Below are 24,448 nucleotides of genomic sequence, written 5' to 3' on the forward strand. Positions count from 1 at the left end.
TGTACTCATTCGTATGAACCTTGACGTTTAATATAGGGCCTGATCACATGAAAGACCGGTCGAAAATCTGGTACAAGTTGTTTTGTATATTTATATATATAAGACTAAGAGAAATTAAAAATGATATGATGCATACATCATTGACGTCTCGGGTCTTTGTTCGCGTTAAAAACGTAACTTCTGATTCCATGAATGGCGAACGTGGGCTTGGTGCTGAAAATTTAATTTAGTCAGCAGGCCAATTCCCCTAACTGAGCAAAATATATCGTAGCATGGTAGTAGACATTATCGATTCTCTGTGTGTGTGTGTGCGTGTGTGTGTAAAGAAAATCAGACACCCATTGCTGATTTTTCAGAATAATTTTCACATAGAGTATCGTATGTGACATAGAAAATTTGCACGACTTTGAGCTTATGAAGGTATCACCACCGGGTTTAGTGAACATGAATTCGCGAACAGTTTCAGTAACAACCTCTCACCTAAAATGAGCTATACCTGTTGTTATTTGCATAACAACAAGTTAATTGTCCATCGTAGTGCGAGCTGTCTTTCCGAAAGCTCACTTGGCTGTTAGACGGAGTCGGGTGTAGACGGATGCAGTCAGAAGGTCGAGCTTTTATAAGGCGTAGAAGCAAATGTATGTTTGTGAGTATCATTCATTCTTCATCAACCACGGCCATTAAATACTAAAGGCGCAAAAGAATGAGATAAAATATTTACGACAAACATTTATGACATGAATCCTTTTACTTTATTTCCATTGTTACTTGTATGCCACTAAGAATGGTAGAAATTATTGCTTACAGTGCATTGGGACTCAGAATGTTCAGGATAAACGGCGCATTCATCGGACTTTAGATGATAACCTAAGTTTGCTTAAAATTCACTGCACTTTGTAACCGTCTGTTCGAACATTTTATGTGCCCCGGCCTTGACAATTAAATTTGAATATTTTGACCTAATTTAAAATGTCGTTTGTGTTTAAATGTAAATATTACCACCCAAATTAATTAATCAGGTGATGCTTGTCACCTTTCTGTGCTTCTGATCCAAGGGTTTTGAGTGCTCATTACCCAATTATTGACAGATACATATTTTACACAGCCTGTCGTCTCCATTGTGCCGTGTGCTGTCCATCCATTACACGGTTCACTGTATGAAAACTTATTATATATGTGCAATATATTTGTTATAATTTTCAAAGAGAATTTGTAAATGATCTCTTTCTCTGAAATGCGTCAACATGTACTACAACACGAGTTATAACTTTTAATATCAAGAGGAATAGGTCAATGGTCGTAGCAATAACCTCACCCACCCTGCAAATGAAATGGGTTGTGCTTTCAATGTTACCTTTTTTACAAGATGCCTTAATTAGTTAATTTATTAACTAATTCCAGATCATAATTTTGGTTTTGTGCTAGCTAAACCTGAACATCAGACTAAGTTATAAACGTGCACGCCATTCCATTTATATGTGCCATCTGCCCTGTGATATTATATGCATTATTACATTGTAAAGAGCCTGTCTGTTTAGTTCAAAGTTGAATATATACATTATTCTATCTTTTCAGGAGCTCAACGAGATTCTGCATAGCATCCGCCTGAAAGCAACCTATAAAGTCTAGCCTTTGTTTCAAACACAGAAACCCAAGCTCCTTCGTACATCTGTTATATGAAAACTCAATAAAAAAAACTTCTGTAATTTGGCGTTTTATTTTTCATTTTGTTATGAAATTACTATGATAAGGATAATAGTAATCATAATGGAAAATGAGTTTTTTTAGTGTTTGAGGGCTTTTAAATTCAATCTGATCAGTAAATAACGTTAATGTTTTTGTGGTTGACGGTTTTCTGTGGTACCTAAATTTGAAATAGTTGTAAAATGACCAGTATTTTCTAATAAACCCCTCCAAGCTGTTTTAGCGCACTGAAATAAAATATCGAAAATGGTTTCCAACAACCTACATTTTATACTAGTATTTTAAATTTATATAAACTAATTTACAATCCTGGTTTTTTTAAATTCACATGAGATTTTTGTTATATAACATATGGAACTAATTCTTTTGGATATAATTTTTCCTATATTTTCCATTCTGACGGGGTTTGGCTTTTGCTATCGTGAATTGTTTTAATTGGGTGGCTTATTCTTAGTATAAATACTTAATTTGAAATTTGAACGTAATAATAAAAAGGTGGGATGATTCTGATGTAAGCTTAGATCAAGCCAGTTTTTGTAAATGGCCAAAATATTTTATTTCTGAGGGTATATTAGAACAATTTCTTCAGTTCCTGTGCTCTGAACCAAATTGGGATGATTGCAAGACTCGCCCCACCTGTCACCCCTTCTAATGCAATGAACCTGCCCCACCTGTCACCCCTTCTAATGCAATAGAATCGTCCCACCTGTCATCCCTCTAATGCAATGAACCTGCCCCATCTGTCACCCCTCTGATGCAATAGAATCGCCCCACCTGTCGCCCCTTTTAATGCAATAGACTCGTCCCACCTATCACCCTTTCTAATGCATTGGACACGCCCCACCTGTCACCCCTTTAATGCCATGGACTCGCCCGACCTGACACCCCTCAAATGCAATGGACTCGTCGCACCTGTCACCCCCTTTAATGCAATGGACTCGCCCCACCTGACACCCCTCAAATGCAATGGACTCGCTGCACCTGTCACCCCTTTCATGCAATGGACTCTGCCCACCTGTCGCCCCTTTAATGCAATTTAATCGCCCCACCTGCCACCCCTCTAATGGAATAGAATTGCCCCACATAACACCCCTTTATTTGGAATTGAGTCGCCCCACCTGACTGAGTGGATTTTCCCCACTAAACGGAATGTACTCCCCCAACTTGTCTATCATATGACCGTGGCGCACTATCCAACCTTACATGCTTCAGTCAAGTCGTCACCTTTTCACATCTCCTGTGTTAGCTGACCTTGTTAGCAATTTATTAGAATAAATTTTCTAAAACAAAAACAAAACAATCCATTAATTCATCACAAACGCCAATCAACTAATCAGGATTACTTAAAACCACCTTTTAATAATTGTGATAAACCTTATTACATAATTGAAGTCTATTATTAAAGTTTTTTTTAAAGCTTTTCATCATGTCGGTAATTTTGCGTAGGTACCGGCTGCTAAAATCCTCATCGCTCTAGACGCCGACTAACCCAAACCCTGACGCCCCTTTAAGTTTCTGAAAAAAATCACCCAATGGTCCCCCTCTTGCAATAAGGTCGCGCGACAAGGTTATTTTCAGTTGCACCCTGGATTACGCACGCTTGCTCCGCAAGGTGTCGCCTGTGGTGGGGGGCATCACAGCCCATATGGTTACTGTGGCGAAGGTGACAGGTACTTCCAAACATTTTTTCATAACTGTAATTTTTCCTCATTCTATTCATGAATTTGATATTTACGGCAATTGAAAATGTGGCACCGGCAAAAGTGAATCTAGGTGCGTTGACAGGCCGCACAGGTGTCCCCAATTAACCGCCGCCAAAGAAGAGATCCCAAGCATTAAACAACACAACCTGTAGATACTGGAAATTTGGCGAAAGTTTTACAAGCAACTGAGGCTTTATTAGATTTGGACAGAAATCGAGGGGAATGTCCAGTGACATGCCAAACCCCTAAGTTCAAGTCTTGGCCCTTGACACCAGTAACGCACCCCTTAGTCAAGAATCTGAACAAATCAATGTTGGGCAGGTATGCTCTGTTTTCTACAGCCGTTTTGTGATTTTATCAACTTGATTGTCAAGTGCCAGACCTTTTGTTCCCAGGTATTAGTAGCAAACTTTATCAGATAACAATCTGACACTAGCCAAGCTGCACTATAAAAGCGCTGTAAACTCAGTTATCAATGCTGTCATCTTTACCTGTATCTTTACCGGTATTATGCCAGTGGTACGTTTGATACATTTGAGTAAGGCAACATGCTTTAATGCTTATGTTCATTTGTAATACGTTAGCATCAACCTGTTAATAAAAACTTGGAAACTTTCAATGTTATTACACAATAACAGTATAATGATGGGAGATGTTATGATTAAATGCTCAGAAGAATAATAAAAACAAATTATGTGAAATATAAAATGAATTGATTTTATTTGGGTTATTTATTTCAAACCAAATAATTATCAAACATGAAGCTTATTTTTAGAAACATTCGCAGATATATGAAATATAACCCTGCTGGTACACAGACCTACAGTTCTAAAATGCAAATACCAAGTACCTTTCACACACCACTGATAAGATGTGAATTATCATATGTATAAAGTAGTAAAAACATCACAAAATGTGTGTAAGCAAGATATTTCTGCAAGTAACCTCATTAATCAGTCAGGAAACTTCATAATGCACCCAATAAATGTAGAAATTTGAGCCAGAGAAATTCTACATACAGGCATGACAGATTTACCATATATTGCCACCAACCCTTAACTGAATGGGCATAGAAAGAACAAAGTGAGTCTTCCTCCCATTAAAAAAGGAAAAATGAAAATAAATAAATAAAAAACAGATACTGTCATTCTTAATACTGAAAAACAATGGCACCTTGCAGCCTTCACTGCCTCACTATTTGCAGACAATGTTCTAGTCACTGTAACTGTGTACTTTTGATGAGGCATAAATGCAAGAATAACTTCTTTGAAGTACATGTATATTGTGAAGGTCCCTTTTGTCATAAATCTGCCATGTATAACCTAAATGTACAACGATTCACACCGCAGCAGCTTGTCTTAGTAAGGACTCAACCAGTTTGAAAACTTGTGGCATAGCTTCAGGGACAAGATCACACCATCTATCCTTGCTGTGATGATGGATCTACTAGTACATTATCTATGTCTTGTCCTCCTAGTTTCTCTAATACCATTTCCCCTGATCTATGCTCACATCAATCTCTATAGCTTTACCAACTGCTACACAGTTTTTACATCTGAAAGTATAAAGCAAAAATTGTAATAAAGCACTATCAATTTACTTGTTAGATATTGATTTGAGGGCAAAAGAAAAATGCAGAAACCTCATATCATAATCAAGATAATTGAAAATCAAATATGCATAATCAAATTAATAGCTTTAATTGTACATACTACTGATAATTTAATCTTTTAAACAGCATAAATTTCTCTTGTTAAAGCATAGCCACTTTATCAAAATGTGCTTGAAAAAATAATAATGATAATAATAATAAACAACCTGCACACAAGATGGAACATGGAGGTCAATTGCCACAAAATAAGTTGATTTGTACTGTACTTGGTAGCCTGAGAAATAGTACCAGGTATTAATTTGAGCAGTAAATTGAGTAATAATACCACAGAGTTTAGATAAGATGGACACTATTTGATTTCCAATCTTTATTAACTGGAAACAATGAAGGCTGAAATGCATACAAACAAACTATTAGTAAACTCAGTAATATAATAAATGGAAAAATATGAAATACTCAATAAAGAACTAGATTATGAAATACTGATATATGTAAATAAATGTAAGTCACCTCAGGTATAAAAAGTCCTGGACACCTCCTATCAGGGTGAAGTCCAGTGTCTGAATGATTCACTATATAGGCCTACACAGTGTGCATATAGAGAATGACATGTTCTCCAGGTAAATACTGATGCAACATAGCCTTTGGCTACATCTAACATCTGACTAAGTACTCTTGGTAAGCAATTACCTTTGAATGAAAACTACAGTATGCTCATTATTCTCTATGCCCCCCCAGTCTTTTAAACATTAAAGACGGTTAAAGTTAGTTTTTATTTAGTCTTACAGATTTGCGTAGTCCTTCATTTGATTCCTTTAGTCCGGGTTTGTTGTGTGGTAAAAGTCTTGTTAACATCCGTGGTGGTTTTGGAAGTGCTTTAGGAGTTTCATGAGATGGTTGTGTTAAAGGTAGTGTTCCTGTTTCTTTACACTTTCCATCAGTTTCATTTGGTCTTATGGGTAGAGTTGTGGTGACAGTTTTTTCCGACTCCACTGACTCATGTGAATTTTTCAATAAGGTAGATTCTGGTTCTGGTAATTTGCTGAATGTAGGTGTGTCATTGTTTACTGTAGGCTGTTGTATATAAAATCTGTGCTTTAGGTCATCAATGATAGAGTGACGAGGTAGAGATGACACATACGGAATGAATTTCCTTAAGAATTTTCTATTGCGTAGTGTCACACGTCCAGATCCATCAACTTTCACCAGGTACTGGTCAAACTGTTTTACTTCAGTAATAGTGCCAGTTTTGTCCCATTTATTTGGATGTGGACCAGTCTGATTCTGAATACGAACGTGGTCTCCAATAGCAAGTGGTGGTAGGCGTCTAGTGTGTTCACTCCAGTGTTCTGCGGATCTCATATGTCTGTTACGGAGTGCTTCCTCACGTGCTGCTAATGTTGATTTCCATGTAGGATGTGGTTCGTATCGACCTGGTAGTATTGGAATAAAATCCCTTATTGGCCTTCCAAATATACACATTGCAGGGGACAGTTTTGTATCTGGATCAGATGTATTACGGTACTGTAATATTGCACGCTGCACTGAATTGGTGTCCAACTCACCATTTGGTCCTGTATTGTTCATAAGCAATCGTTTGACTGTTTTGACACCAACTTCAGCGCGACAATTGCTGTGGGGAAATGCTACAGATGATAAACGGTGATGTACACCCCAATCTTCAAGGAATTTGCGTGTTTCAGAAGAAGTGAATTCAGGGCCTCCATCGGAAGCCAATTCCTCTGGGATCCCATAAGTAGAGAATGCACGGCGTAGACTAGTAATTAGTCCTTTAGATCCTCCAGATGCATATTCTACAATTGGCCAGTTGGAGTATCTGTCAACAATGACCAAGTAATGAGTACCCTTAAACATGAAAAAATCTGCACAGATGCACTGGAAAGGATACTTTGGTGGTATGGGATTGTAGGGTGGTGCAGAGGGTTGTGATGGTGCAATCTGGTGACAATGGTTACAATTTGCACGTACAGCAGTGATGTCCGCAGTTATACCTGGCCAGAATACAGAAGCCTCTGCTCTGGATATCATGGATGAGATGCCTTGGTGAGCAGCGTGAAGTGCAGAAAGTATTTGTTCCCTAAGGCATGGTGGTATAATAATGCGATCCTTGTAAATAATAACACCATCAACACTGTAGATGTGTTCCCTGAATTGGTGGTATTCACGCAATGGAGGTGGTAATTCATGGCGGTGTTTGGGGATTCCTGACTCAATGATTGACAGTAGCTGATTCATATTTTCATCACTTGCTGTAGCCTGCCTAACTTGGTTCCATGTAATTGACTTAATTGTGGAATCAAGGGCATAAATAGCAGAGTCAATCAAATTTTCCTCAATGTCAGTGTAATCATTTACACCATCCATTAGTTTGATGCCTCCTATGAAAGATTGAAAGATGTCAGCGGAATAAGGTAAGTCATAAGATTCAGCAGTACTAGAAATATCGTCTTGAAGCTGCATTTTGGGTGGGTGCTGTTCCCCTGTTGGGTGACGAGATATTGCATCTGCGGCTTTCTGCTTAGCACCTGGAAGATGAATGATACGGAACCTGTAACGGAGAGTACGTTCCTTGAGGTTCCTGAGACGTGTGTTGGATATGGCATCAAGGGATCTGTCTCCAAAGATTTTGAGAAGTGGCTTATGGTCAACAGCTATCACTAGGTCAGTGCATCCCAGAACAAAGAATCTTGCTTTGTCTAAAGCATAAGCCACGGCTAGTGCTTCCCCTTCCACAGGTGCATATCTGGATTCAGCAGGATGTGTGAATCTACTACCTACAAGGACAATTTTCCATCCCGTTTTACAGCAAAATGGTTTTGCCACTATACAATTGCAATGTTTCTGGAATAACCAAAATCCTATTCCACTTTTAGACCAATCTGTGGCTAGGCAAGTTGTTTTGTTCTTGTCGTATATCTTGACACCCTCTTCTATTTCATTGATGATTACTTGTTTGGATTCCTGAAAAATTTTATCTAATTCTTCAGTCCATTTGAAAGGCGTGCCAGGTTTGAGTAGCTCACGAAATGGTAACATCCTATTGGCCATGCTGAAGGCATAAGAAACCTGATTTAGGAGACCAAACCAAGAACGTACATCTGTGATGTTTTTAGGTGTTGGGAATTCTGTAATTGCCTGCAGGTATTTAGGACAAGGTTTTACACTGTCCATTGTTATTGTGAATCCAGCAAAATCCACCTGGTCTGCAGCAAATACAAATTTATCAATGTTGAAAGTTATCCCATTTTTTCCACATATATCCAACCATTCAACAGCTTGCCAAAAGCTTTCTTCAATAGAATTTGCCCATAGTAGAGTATCATCTACACATTTAGTTTTTCTGGGAATGTTGGAAACAATATCATCATAACGGTGGGTGTAGGCATCACCAGAAGCGATATATCCTTGAGGAGCAACGCAATACCGATAGCGCCCCCATGGTGTTATGAATGTGGTGAGATGTCTGTCAGCTTCATGAAGTGGGACGCTGTGATAGCCGTTCCATGCATCAAAGACTGTCTTCTTTTTATCTTGTGGGACAGATCTTGCTTGATGAAACGGTGATTGAGTATGATGTGTTTCACGTTTAGCATGGGCATTTAATGCTTGAAGATCAACAGTTCTGCGAAGTTTGCCATTCTTCTTTGCACAAACGACCATCCTATGACACCATGTAACTGGTTCTCCTAGTGGAACGGGTTCAATAACACCTAGTTTCACATCTTGGTCTAAGCCAGCCTTGACTTGGTCTTGCCAGTGTAGTGGTACTGGTAAAGGGGTATGGTATGCTTTGGGTTCTGCTTCAGAGTCCACCATTAGTCTCATAGGGGATCCATTCATCATTGTGAGTGGCTGGTGGGTACACATGTTAAAAGAGCTGGATCTGTAATAGTCAATAAGCCATTGCTGAAGCCGCTGACGGTTTTCTTCTGTTGCTGGATAAGGAATAGATGTTGGACGTGAAGGCGGAGGTTGGCGTTTTGGGCATTCACAATCGGCATTTGTTTCATATCTTTTTGTATCACCGGCTGTTTGACAAGCATCTCCAACTTGAGGGAAGTCAATGGAAATGAGACCGAGGTCAATGCATGCTTCTCTGCTGAGGAATATTCTGTCTGAGTTGTCTGTTATGTAGACGATCTGTCTTGTTGTGTGGTGTTTTCCAAGCTTGTCTTCACCAGAGAATCGTAATATTACAGCACCCAGAATGTTTATTCCTTTGTTATTTGCTGCATGCATTTTCATTTTAACTGGAATGAGATCCTTTTCAGTTAACTGAAGGGGTTGGATTGCTTTAATACCAGCAAGACAGCTTTGACATCCAGTGTCAGCCATTACATTGAGCATTGTAGATGTAGTTGGAAGGTCTACATTGAAGCCAAGATCAGAATAATCTTGAGAGGATACAGTGGCTTGTAATGATATGAATGATTGAGGTCTTGATTTACTTTTGATCCACTTGTCATTTAGCTGATTATATAGGTGGTGATCTAATGCAATGGCATTTGCAGCTCGGTCGTGGTCCAATTCACCTATTGTGCATAGCGTATAAAATGACTCATTGCTATGCTCCATGAAAGCAGATTCACCATGATTAGTTACTGACTGTGTTTTGGTATTGGACGAAGATGGGGGATCAAGCTTGGGTTTGTTCTTGTTGCGACACATGTGGTCGAAATGGTGACTGCGTTCACAGTGTTTGCAGATATGGTTGTATGCTGGGCACATTTTCTGACGTGTGCGAAATGGTGCTTTAATACCATGACCTTTTTCCCCACAGTAACTGCATATCTCAGCTTTATCAGACTTTGCATACCTTTGAGCGCGTCTGTACGAGCTAGTGGCATGGGCACCTTCGGAAGCATTTAATGTCGCTGATGAACGTTTCCCAGATTCTTTAGATTCAATAAATCTGAACACATCTTCAAGGTCCATGTTCTGGTTCATATTTCCAAGCAGGTCTAGCTGGATTTCATTATCGGCTATGCCACGACTTAAAATGTCCCTTAATATGCAATCTGTGTAATCTACATCTGTTTCACAGTTAGGGCATTTAAGTGTAAATTTACAAATGCTAGCTTGACCTTTGATTCTTGCCCCAAACTGACGAATTGGTTCTTCTCTGTCCTGCCGCATCTCATGTAGAATGACTCGGGCAACCATGGGATTTTCTTCACGTACTGCCAGTCTCTTGATAGCAGATAGTACCTCTTCTTCACTTTTGTTTGTAAGAGTTCCACCAGCTGAGCGGGTGATATTTTTCCTAAGAGTTTCATCACAGCATTCCAGTAATTGTATTACACGATCTTGGCCAGTAATTTTGGTTGCTATGGTATATTCTTTCCATCTAGTCAGAAAGTAAGTCCAATCTTCACTAGTACCCGCTGTAGATATTGTGGGGCGACGAATCTTGTCAGTTTTGACCTTTGTAGATGACTGAGAGGAAGTGGCATTATGGCTTTGTGCATGTATTGTCAATAGTGTGTTAACAATGGTATCTGCCACATCTTCTGTCTCATAGGTGCAGTCTGGGAATGGGCACTTTACAACTGGCATGCTGGCCTGTAGGATGGACTGTTTACCGGTAGACTATGGTCATACCTGAGCCTTCATAGATAAGATGGACACTATTTGATTTCCAATCTTTATTAACTGGAAACAATGAAGGCTGAAATGCATACAAACAAACTATTAGTAAACTCAGTAATATAATAAATGGAAAAATATGAAATACTCAATAAAGAACTAGATTATGAAATACTGATATATGTAAATAAATGTAAGTCACCTCAGGTATAAAAAGTCCTGGACACCTCCTATCAGGGTGAAGTCCAGTGTCTGAATGATTCACTATATAGGCCTACACAGTGTGCATATAGAGAATGACATGTTCTCCAGGTAAATACTGATGCAACATAGCCTTTGGCTACATCTAACATCTGACTAAGTACTCTTGGTAAGCAATTACCTTTGAATGAAAACTACAGTATGCTCATTATTCTCTAGAGTTCACAATGACACAAGCATATGGTGTTGTGTAACAAAATTCATGCATTACTTGCTGTGGCAGTGTCCTCCTCAACCTATCGTGCACCGCAGGTTTTGATTTTCAATGTCATCAAAATTTTTTATTGTTGTTAGTTTGATTTATGTATCTGCTATTCAAATAATATCCTTAGGAAAATAACTTACTGATTTAATTATGCTTTTGCAACATGAAATTATCATTAACTTTGCCGGTTCACGTGTATACAGTACCTTGCAATCAGTGCTGCTCTATTCTCCCCAACTCGCCACTGACAGGCTAACCACATCGTTTCAAAACAACGTTGGTATGCTCCTTTACTTTTGGTGTTGGCAGTTTCGCCCTGGGGACATCGTTTTTGGTTAAAAACAACGTATCGTTTTCACCCATCTATGCATTGCTCGTGTACAAAATGGCCGCTTGCTGCCCCCCAAGGGAAAAATCGTAGCACGTGGGTAGTTACGCAAGACCTGTGACGTATAACGCGCGCAAGGTTATTAGAATTTTGACTAGCTAATCCTACCGGTAGTTCTAAACCGTAGGCCCCTACCCTGTGGGGGTCTTATGGGCGCATAGCTGGAAATTTTGCATTACCTAATTATTATCATTAAAACTACGTTAAGTGATTTTATTAAATTAATCTAAAAGCACAAAACCGATATTTTAATTAGTCCTATGGTTAGAAATTTTTTTTAAAAACAGAGAACAGAATTTTCTTTTCTTTCCTTCTATTTCTTTCATTATTATTATTATTATTATTATTATTATTATTATTATTATTATGCATTCGCTAAATTTCAATCTTTTAATTCTTAGATCAAAATACTCTTCAAATATAATTTTCATGAGATTTTATAGAGTTAAACTCCTTGGCCCTAGATGCCGTCGTCCTCATTCTCTCCCCGTCCCCCTCACTTTCCACCACCAAGCCTGAAATCCCGCTTTCCGACATTTTGAGAAAATGCAATGACCTTGAGATAATGGAGGTCATTGATCGGCGGGATTTCAAAGATGTCGGATGTGGATTCACAGTTCAAAACAACCGCTGCTTCCCTTAAAGAGGCACAAGAAGTAGCAGATCAAGGTATATCGTTAAATGTTTAAAATGTGCTGTACAGCTGAACCCATTTGTTTACAGTGTGTGTAATATATTAACATATATTTCTAGAAGCTGAACTGAATGTGTGTGTCCACCTTTTGTTTTTGGTAAAATTTAATTATGGGTTCGGCCTCTTGGCACGGAATTCTGCCGGCAATACTTGCGTTAGGCTGGGACTGCAAATCCTATATACGAGTTCTGGTATCAGAGGGGGTGCTAACACTTGAATTTTTGTGTTTTAAAGTGGTGTGTGTGTGTGTGTGTGTGTGTGGAAGGGGGGGGGGGGTAAAATAACCTTACCACTACAAGTTGCATACAATAATAAATATAAGGTTGTAAGTGAACCATGTTTTTTGTGGATATATCATTCCAGTTAACGAGAAATTACCCATAAACCTGACAGCTCATGATGTGGAGCAGTACCCTGAGTTTGTGAAGCTGCTGCAGGGGTTGAATCAACATCTCACAGAGAAGGGAATCAGTCGTGCCGTACAGAAGGATCTTGTGCAGGTACAGTAGCATTTGAGCTTCATGTGTCAGCCTCTGGCAGTTTTTCACATTATTTTTTTGTTGGTTAATGTATGTTATTCCAGATGTAACTGGTTAAGAGACAGAGTAAGACATTCAGAATAACAAACTACTAGATTGTATTGGAAATTTTACTCAGAAATGATTTGACTAATGTGGAGTGTCATGCTCTGACATTTTTAAGTGCTTGTATATAGCTCAATCATATGTTTGTCTTTGGCCTTTTTAAATTTTTAAAGTCTGAGCAAAATTAACATTTTTGTTTAGTACAATAATTTTTTGGCACTTACTCTGAAATGCAGTATTTTCAATATATAAAACCTAGATCCCAGAGTGTTTTAGTACATATTTTGCTGTTTGTACTTAATATCACAGTAATTCTTTTCACAGGCAGAAGATGCCCTGAAGCAGGAAAAGCATGCTTGGCTTCAGTTTCACATTCTTTACCTAGAACTTCAAGAGTTGATTCTGGACTTTGAGATCAAAAGTCAAGACATGGCCCCCAGTTCAGCAAGTAGCCAGGTGAGACTGGAAGAAAAATCAGTTTGAAAACGAATTTAATAACTCAGAAAACATTAAAAAATAAGTACTGTAGTTTTAAGAATTGCAGAAAATTTATTTTGTGTGACGAGTTTAAAGCAGGGAGCATAGGATCCAATATTTTGTTTGTATTGCAGGTAAACTAATTTCAATTAGCTCTTTCACTTGGTTTCTCAAAAGTATTATAAACCATTTTTGGGGGTTCACATCAACATATTTTGTTTTAGTCAAATAACTCTGTTTTCACCAAATGAGTGAAAGTAAATTGTTTTTCACTTCTGTGTTTGTCTTTCCTTTGCTGTAAAAATATTTCATTAATTTCTGCATTTTGTGAAAATGATATTTGATAAAAGTGGTCTATCATGCGTTAGTGAGTATATGGACCTACATTACCACATTACCTAATATTGACAGAGAGAGTAGTACTTTTTGATACATTCATCTACTCATTTTGATATTTTTATTTATTACCTTTGACAAGGAAGTCATGTTTTCATTGCCATTAGAGAGACACAAGCAGTGGTAATTACACCTTGACCTATTTTATATTTATAAATATTTGTTTTTTTTTAAATCATTTTTCATATTTTAGTATTATGAAGCCCTAAAAGATGTGGTGACGCTGGCAGAGTTAGGCGACTACCTGAACTGCTCCCTCCAAGCTGACAATGAGGCCACGCTACTGGGACTAACACAGGAAGGTCTGCAGAGGATGAACCCATACAAGAAAGTAAGAGGACACTAGCAGAGCTTGGTTTATTGATTACTTCAGCCAAGGAGATTATGTTTTGTCTTAGTTGATTTGTTAGTTAACAGCCTAACTCAGAATGTACGAGGACAGGGATTGGTTCCCTTATTACTTCTCAAGTCTGCCTTCATTGCAATATGCTGGTAGTTCCTTTTGTTAATTTTTGTGATAAATAGCCATGGAAATATTGTATTTACTATAGCATTTCTGCAGATATAACATAAGTTTTAATAGTAAATATAGGTAGATATGAAATATTGAACTGAATGGATTTTCATGCAGAATTTGAAATGTTTTATAGGTAGCTGACTAATTGTTTTTACCTTGTATAAATCAGTGAAACACATTTTGGTACTTGTTTCTAAAGGATATGAAGGCAATACAGCAAAAACTTGTGCCCGAAGTTGAGAACAGACTGAGGAGGAAATGTGAAAATCTGGTGGAGTTTTATGAGCCATTACATGACAAAGGTACTGCTACCATATGTTTTTGGATGTTATAAATTTTACATATAGAATAGACTGAGAATAGGAAAAAAATTGATGGCAGGTCTTATGTCAGAAACAAATTTTTGTTGAATAACTTTTAGTAAAATTTATAGTGCTTCATACTAAAGTAGCCATGAATAAAAAATACCTTGTAGTTTGCGGACTGTTCTAGTTTTTACCTTGTTATACCCATTTTGAAAATGATGTTTCTTTTTTTCTTTATCAGACAAGGAGAAGTTAACCTTTGCTAAGGCCTCCCAGCTTCCTGCTTTTCTGGAAGCTGAGATACATTCTATAGAGGAAGAGAAAAAATTGCTGAAGAAAGAAAAAAGCATCAGAGAAAAACATTTCAGGAAGTATTACCAGGTTTGTAGAACCATGTGTACTTTTTGTAGGATTAGGAGGAAAAAGTTGCACCAAAAGGAGTATTTTTGGCATGGAAATGTGTAATGTCTAAAATATTTCATTTTTTAAACAAAGTTTGACATTCCACCTCTGTGATGGTGAATTTCCGCAGCTCTCCAGTCTGCACACTTGAAATGCCGTGTTTGTGAAATACAAGGTGCAGCCAGCATTTTCAAAGTAGGGAGCTTTTCCTGAAAAATGGACAATAAAATCCTTCAGTTGATCCTGCTTGAGAATTAAAAAAGAACCTGGATTTAAATTCAGAGTCGATCTTTTGTGGCCAAAATGGCATTTCTATCTAATCCCCTGAACCACTCCTCCTCGAAGGACAGATCAGTTTTTAATAATTCTATTTTTAGCCACACAGAATAGTTTCATACATCATTTTTGGTGTTGTTTCAGACTCTACTTGAATCTCTGCACATACTGGAGGAGCTGATCACTAAACACAGGCTGCAGTCTCAGACAGAGAAAGATGGCATCTTGACTGAATGGATGGCAGCAAGGTGTGACGCCATGTGCTTGAAAATAAGGTACTGGCTGCTTGAGTCTTTCACAGTGAATTTATGTCCACAATTTTAAAAATATATGGGTGTGCAATACTGACCAATCAAGCTTACCCCAGAGACACCCATTGGTCTCTGAAGATGGCTTATATTTTCAAAGACAGGTGGACGACTTACAAAATTTTTGAGTAGGTTGAAAGGGCTTGCTGGGGTTGGAATCCGTGTAAATTGCTGATCAGAGCACAGATTCACTTTTTGGACTCCCTGCACACCAAATCCTGGGGAAACCCCTGTGGTTAATAGATGATTACTATAGCTATGGTCAATTTGCATCTTCATGACCTCCTCAGCTGGTGTGTTGAGGTAGAATATTATAATTTTGTTAACATCTGACATGGGTATTTCTTTAAGCCATTTTGCAAAAAATGGTTAAAAAATGGTTACAGGTGGGCTGAAATATTGCCTTATTTCTGCTTTTTTTTCTGCAAAATACTGATTTATCCCTGCAACAAGTCTATGTCACAAGTATTATATGATATTTGAAGGATACCAGTTCATCTTCAGCTTTAATTTTGTCAAAATATTGTCTGAATTTTAAATATGCTTGTATGTAAGTTAATAGCTTAAGAAAACAAAAAAACAAAACAAAAAAAAGAAGTTTATTTGATGTTTTTTTTTCATAAGTTTGCAATTGGTTTAGCAAGAAGGCTTACATGGAATGATAAACTCAAGTTACTAAAAGTTTTTTAAAATTTCTATCACCTTTATTTTTTATTTTTTAAAAAATAAACAGGATGGTCGAGATGCAGATTCTTTGCGATACCTACCACACAGAGTCTGTACAGGCACTGAAAGCTGTCAGGTATGTAGTCTTGGAATGGGTTTCCAGGTGGCAAAGCTCCTTTGAATAATATACAAAATAATTACATGTTACCCATGATTATACCTTTTTTGTGATGATTTTGATTAAGTTACTATTCCTGTTCAATTTCTGGGCTAAAGATAATTTGGTAAGATGGAAGAAAAATGTATTTTTTGTCTGAAATTTCTGCTGTTGGTTGAAATATAGTCTGGAAGATGTCATCCAATTAATACCAAATAGGCAAGTCAAACCAGATTCAGTGGCAGTACTTAATATATTGTTCATTTTGGGTTTCTGAATTTCAAACAAAAAATTTTTAATTTAACTTTTAGACCAAAATGAAAATTCACAAAACCTTTATTTTGTTTTCTACTTCTTCTCAGCGAAAACCTTCAAACTGCTGTACACGATCACAAGGCTGAGCTGCACCAAGTCAGTCAAGCACTGACGGCCTACGAGGCAGTAGGAGCTGGATTTGATGAGATGGTTTCGGAGTACGCCAAGTTACGAGACGAGGTGGAAAACAAACGCTGGGCCCTGACAGAACTGCAGCAAAGTCTGGAGGATGACGGGTGATCTTGATGACTGTTTTCTTCTGCATTATTTCAGCCTACACATGTATCTTTCAACTCGCATATTTCTAGTTTTATGAAGAGATTGTTGTAGGTGTTCTTTTATGCTGTGTATTGCTACAAAGTATCATATCAGTTGGTGTAGTGTAGGCGTAAAGCATGCAGAGCTTAAGTCAATGAATCTCTCGTATTCCTGTGTGTGCAAGTATAACTTAGATGACATACAGCCATTGAACTATAACACAGCTGCAACAAAGCATTGAGGAAGACATCTGATATATATATGTATCCACTGCTGAGCAGTGAGAAGTTTCTCAACTTGAAGATTAAGTACAGCCATTATCAGCAATGTCCCATTTGCCTCTGACTGGCAGTGCTAGTCCCCATTTCCATACCTAGTTCGATCTAACAGGATCGACCAATTTCCAAGGGGAGGGACTCTGGCTAAATCGGCTTAAGCAGCTTAGATGTCTGGGATGAATACTGAAGCTGCTAAAAGAAAGTTAATTACCCCCTAACAGCTTCAGTAGATGTGCCATACATCAGAGCCGCTTAAGCTGAGTGCTATTTAGCAAGAAACCCCTCGAAGATGGGTCGACCCTGCTAGATCGATCTAGGTATAGGAATGGGGTTTTAGATGTACAGTGTCAGCTGTTGGTGTTACTGTTGTCACAAGGGAACCATACTTAGAACTTCTATCTCCATGAGATTACCCCTGAGAGTGTAAACCAGGAAGACTTATCTTTGGAAGAACTATCAATTATCTTTAGTTTGTAACCTTTTTAAGTTTTTTAAAGACACCATTTGTCAAATTAGGGTATTTGATAATCTTACATTTAGGCCCCATTCAGAATAGGGGACTAACTAGTCCGAGGGTCAAATATGGTGACCCACTACAGGGCTTGCAGTCTAATCTGCTAATGGACACTGAAAAGATATCCCGTGGGGAAGTGTTCAAGTGGGTCGGCCATATTTGACCCTTGGACTAGTTAGTCCCCTATTCTTAATGGGGCTTTTGTGACTATGCACCATTAGACCTGCTGGTACAGTGTATTTCTGATTGCATAGTGTCTGTTGATGTTCCAAGTGAAAAATTGCACAGTTTAACTGCTGGAGTTACTGATTACTTTGTGGGCTGTGTATTTTGAATTTTCAAAATTGAACTGAACAGAATAATTTAACATATTACTTTGAAAATGAAAAAATAAGCAAAGGAAATGCAGAGAAAATTTTTGTTGTTTATTTCATTGTTTTTACTTCAGTCTATGTCTTACTTTACTAAAGAACTAAGCTAACTTACTGAATGAAAGGTTATCCTTTTTACCACAGATTTGGACATCAAACACAACAATAGAAATAAATTTGCAACATGCACTTTATTCAACTAAGCAACCTCTTCATATCTTTCATTGAATAGTTGAAAAATCCCAAATATAAGAAAAATGTAGATTTAGACATAAATTCTATCAGAAACTAAGATTTCAGTCATCCTGCTTTTTGTTACAAAGCCCAGCAGACGAATTCAGCCAACTTCACTTCCAAATACAGAACTGGGCATATTTGCAATGTGTCATACAGAAATGCAGATAGCTTTTCCTTACATTTAAACTTCTGACATTTACCTTTCCAACAGCTCTGAAACTACATACATGCCACAAACATTAATCCATTTCATAATAAAATTATATGCTTTGTATAAAATGAAAGAATCATATATCATGAAATAGTTTATTGACTTGGGTGGCTGGGCCTATTCAACTGGCCACAGAGATACTACACCATTTTGTAAACATTAAGTTCAAGATGATATATTGTTACTGTTCACAATGATTCCAAGTGCTTTCATTGACCAAAAACCTTTTTATTCTCTATTTCATTTTGAAATGGCTGCAATTTATTACGATAAATTGAATAAATATTGTTTTTATGATGTTTTAAATTTGATATTTGATTAAAAGGGATCAAATCCTTCGCTGTTCATAAAATCTGGACAACTTTTCCCATCAAAGTGTATTAACACTGAATACACGTAGAGAATAATTTGCTGAATTAGACCAGACTACTGACATCAATAGATATAAAAATGGTCAGTTTAATAATATAACTGTAATTGTGGTAAAGAAAATTCATATGTTCCCAGGTCCTCTTAATAAAAAATGCAGTGACTTGTTAAAGCTCAGAGGAAATAATTGGGGCTGTCACACATAGGGCCAGTCCAGCCCACGCGGCAAGAGCACATGCAGATCATTCCGTTTGGGCCCGGAACAACTTTTAACATCTTTCCGCCATTCATGCACTTCATGGTGGAAGGACTGCAGGGAAATTTGATGATTGAGGGCCGCATGCCACGCTTGTAGTCATCCATTTCATCAAAGTCCATAGCTCTTCCTGCAACAAATGATGTATTACTGTACATTTATTTTTGAATAGCACAAACATTATTGCATCCTAATACCAGATATGTTTCTTTTTCTTTCTATTTTTCATTTCAAATTGACATTTTCTTTTTTGTACAATCCAAAATTGTGTCTAAGACCCCATTCCCAGAGATTAGATCGTTCCAACTAGATCAACCTAACTCCCTGGGGGTTCACGCTAAATAAATAATTGTCAGCCGAGCGGGCACAAAGTTAATTACTCCCTTACAGCTTGTAGTAGGCGGGACGGACATTTAAGCCGGATTATCTGACAGTAATCTAGTGAGACTCCCCACGGGGATAGATCAATCTAAAATCTATGGGAATGCGCCCTAAAACACAATGCAATAGGGATTATGTACAAATTACAATCACAGCATATTTTATAGTTATAAGCTATCTACTTATCTACTATCAGAGTATAATTACTACTTGGTAATTCAGTAAAATTGCTTACTCTTTCCATATTATGATTTTACAAAATTCATCTTGGCCACGGATATTATGTGTAGACATTAAAATAATTTAGAAAATGAAAATAAAATTTACAAGTGAGTTTATTGCCCAAAAATTAAAAGAATTTCTATGGAGGTTTGTCTTTATTTGCTTCACATAGTTGAAATATATTTATTTTATTTTCTCCGAAACTGATGATACAAAATTCCCTTGGGCAATTTATTAAAGAACTGATAGGTATTTTCTTAAAAAAGATGTCCACTAATATCTCCCATTTTGACAAATCCACAAAAATTCGAGAATTGCCGATTTAAAAATGAAATAACCTTTTCAAGGTATATCCCTTAAGTGTGCTTATTGAAAAAAACTGCCATTAACACCCCATTTCCATAGATTTTTAGATCGATCTATCCCTGTGGGGAGTCTCACTAGATTACTGTCAGCTTGGCCGGCTTAAGCGTCTGTCCCGCCTACTAAAAGCTGTAAGGGGGTAATTAACTATGGTGCCCGCTCAGGTGACTGCAATTTAGCGTGAACCCCCAGGGAGTTAGGTCGATCTAAATCTTAATCTTTAGATCGATCTAAATCTCTGGGAAAGCACCCTAAAAGATGAGGCGGAAGCATTTAAAATTCTTGTGGCTTTGATGGTGCCAGTTCATTACCCCGGAATGGTTTCAAGAGATGTTTTCTGGTTAACAACTTGTCTCTTTGACATCTCAGGGGAGCCATTGGATGAAATGTGCTAAGATTACAGAATTTAAAGGATGGTCAGATCAATTGTGATGAAAAATGGGGGTTAATGCAATTCCCACTGGGCGAAAAGAAAAAAAAGAATGAGAATGCATCTTTCAAGCTTTTGCCTGAGTTTCCAAATTTCAGACCTTTTTTTTATATAAAATCAATTTAAATTGGAAATCCAGACAGCCGAGGTCGTAAGGCCACCATAAAGTCATAATTTCCTTTTTCTTTCTTACAAACCAAAATTATGCCTGAAATTTTTTCCTGTTATGTATTTCAATAAAAAGGTTAAAAAAAATTATAAAATATGATTTTGCCCATTTTCATATTCATGTTGTTCAAGTGTTGAAATTTTGTGAAAGAGTTCAGTGGATGTGAATGAAACAAAAATTATGATGTACTTAATTTATCCAGGATCTTCAGTGAATTGATGTTTTTCTGTCATATTTGTGGCTGTCTAAACGTTTTGTCTCAGATCTCAAATTCAACCACAAATGATTTAATTAGAAAGAAAAATACCAATTTATATAATTACATAACAGTTGCTCTACTTTTCTTCATTGCTATGGGCACTCAGTAATATGAGCTTTTAATCCAATTTCTGACATAAATTGCTTTTAATAGGTTTTTTGACCCAAGTGTAAGTGAACATGCTTTCCTTTCCTGTAGCAGAACCAATTAACTTGGATAAGATTATTTCAGCAAAATGGGAGGTGATTGTTTCTCCCTAGAGTCTTTTAATTCAAAATAACTTGGTGATGTGAAGATAAAATTCGCATTTACTATGGCAATGAGAGGAAAATTGCCTCTCATGTGACACCCCCTATTTTACAACAGAAATGAAACTGCAATTTCCAAATCCACTCAGGATGGAGGTTTTCACCAAAAATTGGTCTAAACTTTTAGATGAAATTTTAGTGGACTTGGCCAACTTTAAGTCTATTTCGCCTGAAGTCAGTAGCATTCCATCTCAGGGGAGCCATTGGATGAAATGTGCTAAGATTACAGAATTTACCCACAAATTTACCAGCACCACCAGAGCGGATGAATGTCAGTGTTATATGTATCGCTTTGTTGGTGTTAATAAATTGTATGGTGTGTTGGTTAAATCGTGGGTTTGATGGTTAATATGGGTATTAGTGCTAAAGGAACTGCGGGATAGTGTTGGTAAACACCTAATCTGTTTAGAAGGCCTGATTAGTAAGAGTTCATAAGATGTACCTTAAATATATAATATTGCCACAGCCACGTGACATCTCTAGTTATAGGTATAGGTATGTTTGAGTTAATAAGACATATCTACAATTATCTCTATGCAATTTAGTGGTTACAAATAATCATAAAGAACAGAAATATTGATATTTGAGATACCAATGGCGAATTACCTTGAATTTGTGCAGCAAAAGCCATCAAGACTGCCAAGAACACGGAAATGTACAGCAACCAGGAAACAGCCATAATGAGACCTGCAAGAATGGAAATAGCAAATGAGTATTTGAGTGATAAACCTTTTGTATGAACTGAGAAAACACAGTTTATCTTAATGAATGTAAGAGACAAAGTTTTTTTTTTTGTCTTAATATTTTTGTTTGATTAAAAACTTAACTTTTGGTGAATAATATTTAAGTGTTTTTTCAGTTTAGCTACAAAATCAATTTGAAACAGATAGATGATTTGGATCAGAAATGTAGTTTGAATGAAGAACAAAGTATATTACTGAATTTTGCACTTTCTTGGTGTATTTCATCTTTGCATTAGACTTTTCAATTTTCAAATAAACTGAAATTAATATGATAATGTTTAACAGTATCGATTAATTCAAAAAGAATTTTATCTGCACTGCATTTTGAATGAAGTAAAACTGTTTACTTTTTGGTTTGTTTCAAGTGCATAACATTTAGAATAGTATTCTAAATTCAAAATGATAATAATAATGTTAATAATAAATAAATAAAAAACCCATAAAAATGAATTTGATAAAGTTAAGAAAATAAATTGCCCAAAAAAGAATAATAGTCCATAGCTGCGTAAAATAACCTTAAAATTCTGCTTCTATATCAAAGAACTTGTAATTCCTTACAACTTTAATTTTCAAAAAGGAAGACAATTTAAGCAATTAAGAAGTAAAAGGAGTCTACACTATTTTTCATTCATGAAGAAAATGCACACTACAACTCCAAATACATTTCCAGTGAATCTACATAGAAATTATGTGTCACTGTTGAAAGTAAGTCACAAATGATCGCTCGTAAAAAAGTGTTTTTTAAGTTTCAAATATTTCAATATTTGACACAATATGTTTAGAATTTCTCAACAAAAAAGTCAAATAGCAAGTAGAATTAAAAGTCCAAAACAAGACAATTTCAAACTTCCACTTAACCTAAACTCGAAAGCAATACAATCTTTTCTTGCAGCTTACTTTTTTCAGTTCCTTCCAAGCTGTCTTCAATGCGTACTCACTCTTCCACGATCAGCCCACTTGTGGTGGCTTTCCTTGAAAGCCAGATTATTAATGGAAATGTGATTACATTCAAGGGACCAGTTCAATTGATCCTGAATTGGATTTACGAGATGCTGGAAATGGCATGAACATTTTTTCTGTACCTTAAAAGAGGTTAGGATGGGCTTTTACAATGTTCATGAAAGTTGGGGTTGGACAGGAACCAGATTCTGAAGGACTGTCAGTAGATTTTTTTTTACAGATTATGAAACAAAATTATTCATGGTGAAATATTCATGTAACAGTCAAGCCATACTATAAGGCTTCATTCACATGGAAAGTCTATTTTCTAAATTCTATTTTCTATTCACGGTATGTTTTGTGATCACGGTCTGTGCCCTGAATATCCCGCAGTGTGATTACTGGCAGCGCGAGCCAGTTATACAAAGCTGTAATTAATTCTCGGCTGTGCTTTGAGAAGATTCTGATACCTTGACGCATGCGCAGTAGTATCTCTAAGCTGTGGAGTTCATCGGTTTAGGTGTGACGACTCAAACACACAGATGCGAATTATGCACAAAATCGACAAACACATTTTTCAAAGCAATCGCGGTTGCCATTAACTTGCTAAATTCCTACTGCGCATGCATAAAGGTATCAGAATCTCCTCTGAGCACAGCCGAGAGTTAATTACAGCTTTGTATAAGTAACTGGCTCGCGCTGCCAGTAATTACGCCGCGGGATATTCAGGGCACAGACCGTGATCACTAAACATACCGCGAATAGAAAATAGAATTTAGAAAAGACTTTCCATGTGAATGAAGCCTAAGTATTGATTCATATTTCTAAAAGTCATTTCAATGAATATAAATCTTCCCTGAAAAAGCAATTTGTAGACTGCCAGGATTGTCATAACAAAGCTTCGAAATACCAGTGTTTATATAAGTGTTTCAAGCACTGTACCCAATATTTTTGTTTTAGCCATATAATTCTCATTCCAGTCAACAGCAATTTCTGAGAAAAAAAATTATTTTTGAGAAACTGATCAAAAGATACTAAGCCACATAAAGACAAAAATGTTAAAATGAAATATTTTAGCCATTTGCTGATTTTTTGGAGTACTGTGAACTCTGTTTGGTAAATCACCACATATCACTATAATCCCCAATATTTTTTCACTTCCTTGGTAATTTTGTTTATTTCTTAAAGGAAATCCAACTAACTTTAAAAGAAACTTCCCTAATGTTTGCAACTTTTCCCCCAAACCATATGCAAATCAATAAAAAAACACATTTTTTAATAAATGACATAGCTATAAACAAAATGTTAATCAGATTTCCTTAACCAGTGTAAAATGATATAACATTAGCCCTTATTAGAACTTATTCAAACTGTGAACAGCTGGAGACCCACACTAGTACATGTTTGATACTATCCCCAAGTTCTGAAAAAATCAATGGAACCTCAGCCAGATGGATACCCACTTCATTCTCAGGAGTGACATTAATCAAGGACCTATCATAGGGTATCCCTGCCTATTTCCTCTTTTTTTTTTTTTTTTTTTTTTGGTTGGGGGAGGGGGGG

General features: G+C 36.9%; 1 protein-coding gene and 2 long non-coding RNA genes across 4 annotated transcripts; 1 reads left to right on the forward strand and 2 right to left on the reverse strand.

Annotated features, from left to right (window-relative positions):
* Positions 1-621: 621 nt before the first annotated feature.
* Positions 622-18,201, forward strand: LOC106163779 (HAUS augmin-like complex subunit 4). Of its 2 annotated transcripts, none has more exons than XM_087011571.1 (9): positions 622-646; positions 12,538-12,674; positions 13,083-13,214; positions 13,825-13,962; positions 14,348-14,450; positions 14,695-14,834; positions 15,276-15,406; positions 16,173-16,241; positions 16,625-18,201. In XM_087011571.1, the coding sequence occupies exons 1-9, from the start codon at positions 637-639 to the stop codon at positions 16,815-16,817; spliced, it is 1,053 nt and encodes a 350-aa protein (XP_086867697.1). In that variant the 5' UTR covers positions 622-636; the 3' UTR covers positions 16,818-18,201. The 2 variants fall into 2 exon arrangements, with proteins under 2 accessions (XP_086867697.1, XP_086867696.1); XM_087011570.1 differs by lacking the exon at positions 622-646 and adding an exon at positions 11,996-12,149.
* On the reverse strand, positions 4,099-11,559 carry LOC147762235 (uncharacterized). The gene is made up of 2 exons (XR_015334179.1): positions 11,299-11,559; positions 4,099-4,962 (listed from the first exon to the last, which is right to left on the reverse strand). It is a non-coding gene; the product is annotated as an uncharacterized LOC147762235 (long non-coding RNA).
* On the reverse strand, positions 18,171-23,123 carry LOC106163798 (uncharacterized). Its single transcript, XR_001238496.3, has 3 exons — positions 22,844-23,123; positions 21,810-21,890; positions 18,171-19,201 (listed from the first exon to the last, which is right to left on the reverse strand). It is a non-coding gene; the product is annotated as an uncharacterized LOC106163798 (long non-coding RNA).
* Between the last annotated feature and the right edge of the window lie 1,325 nt (positions 23,124-24,448).

The sequence above is a fragment of the Lingula anatina genome, chromosome 4 (genome assembly GCF_051362555.1).
Source record: "Lingula anatina isolate TDL-2025a chromosome 4, LinAna3.0, whole genome shotgun sequence".
NCBI lineage: Eukaryota > Metazoa > Brachiopoda > Lingulata > Lingulida > Lingulidae > Lingula > Lingula anatina.

Bases quoted from the DNA above. Each gene is read 5' to 3' on its own strand.
- LOC106163779 (XM_087011570.1), top strand. From the start codon at position 12,077: ATGTCGGATGTGGATTCACAGTTCAAAACAACCGCTGCTTCCCTTAAA. The intron at 14,835-15,275 runs GTTTGTAGAACC...GTGTTGTTTCAG, and splicing joins ATTTCAGGAAGTATTACCAG to ACTCTACTTGAATCTCTGCA. The intron at 15,407-16,172 runs GTACTGGCTGCT...AAAAATAAACAG, and splicing joins GCCATGTGCTTGAAAATAAG to GATGGTCGAGATGCAGATTC.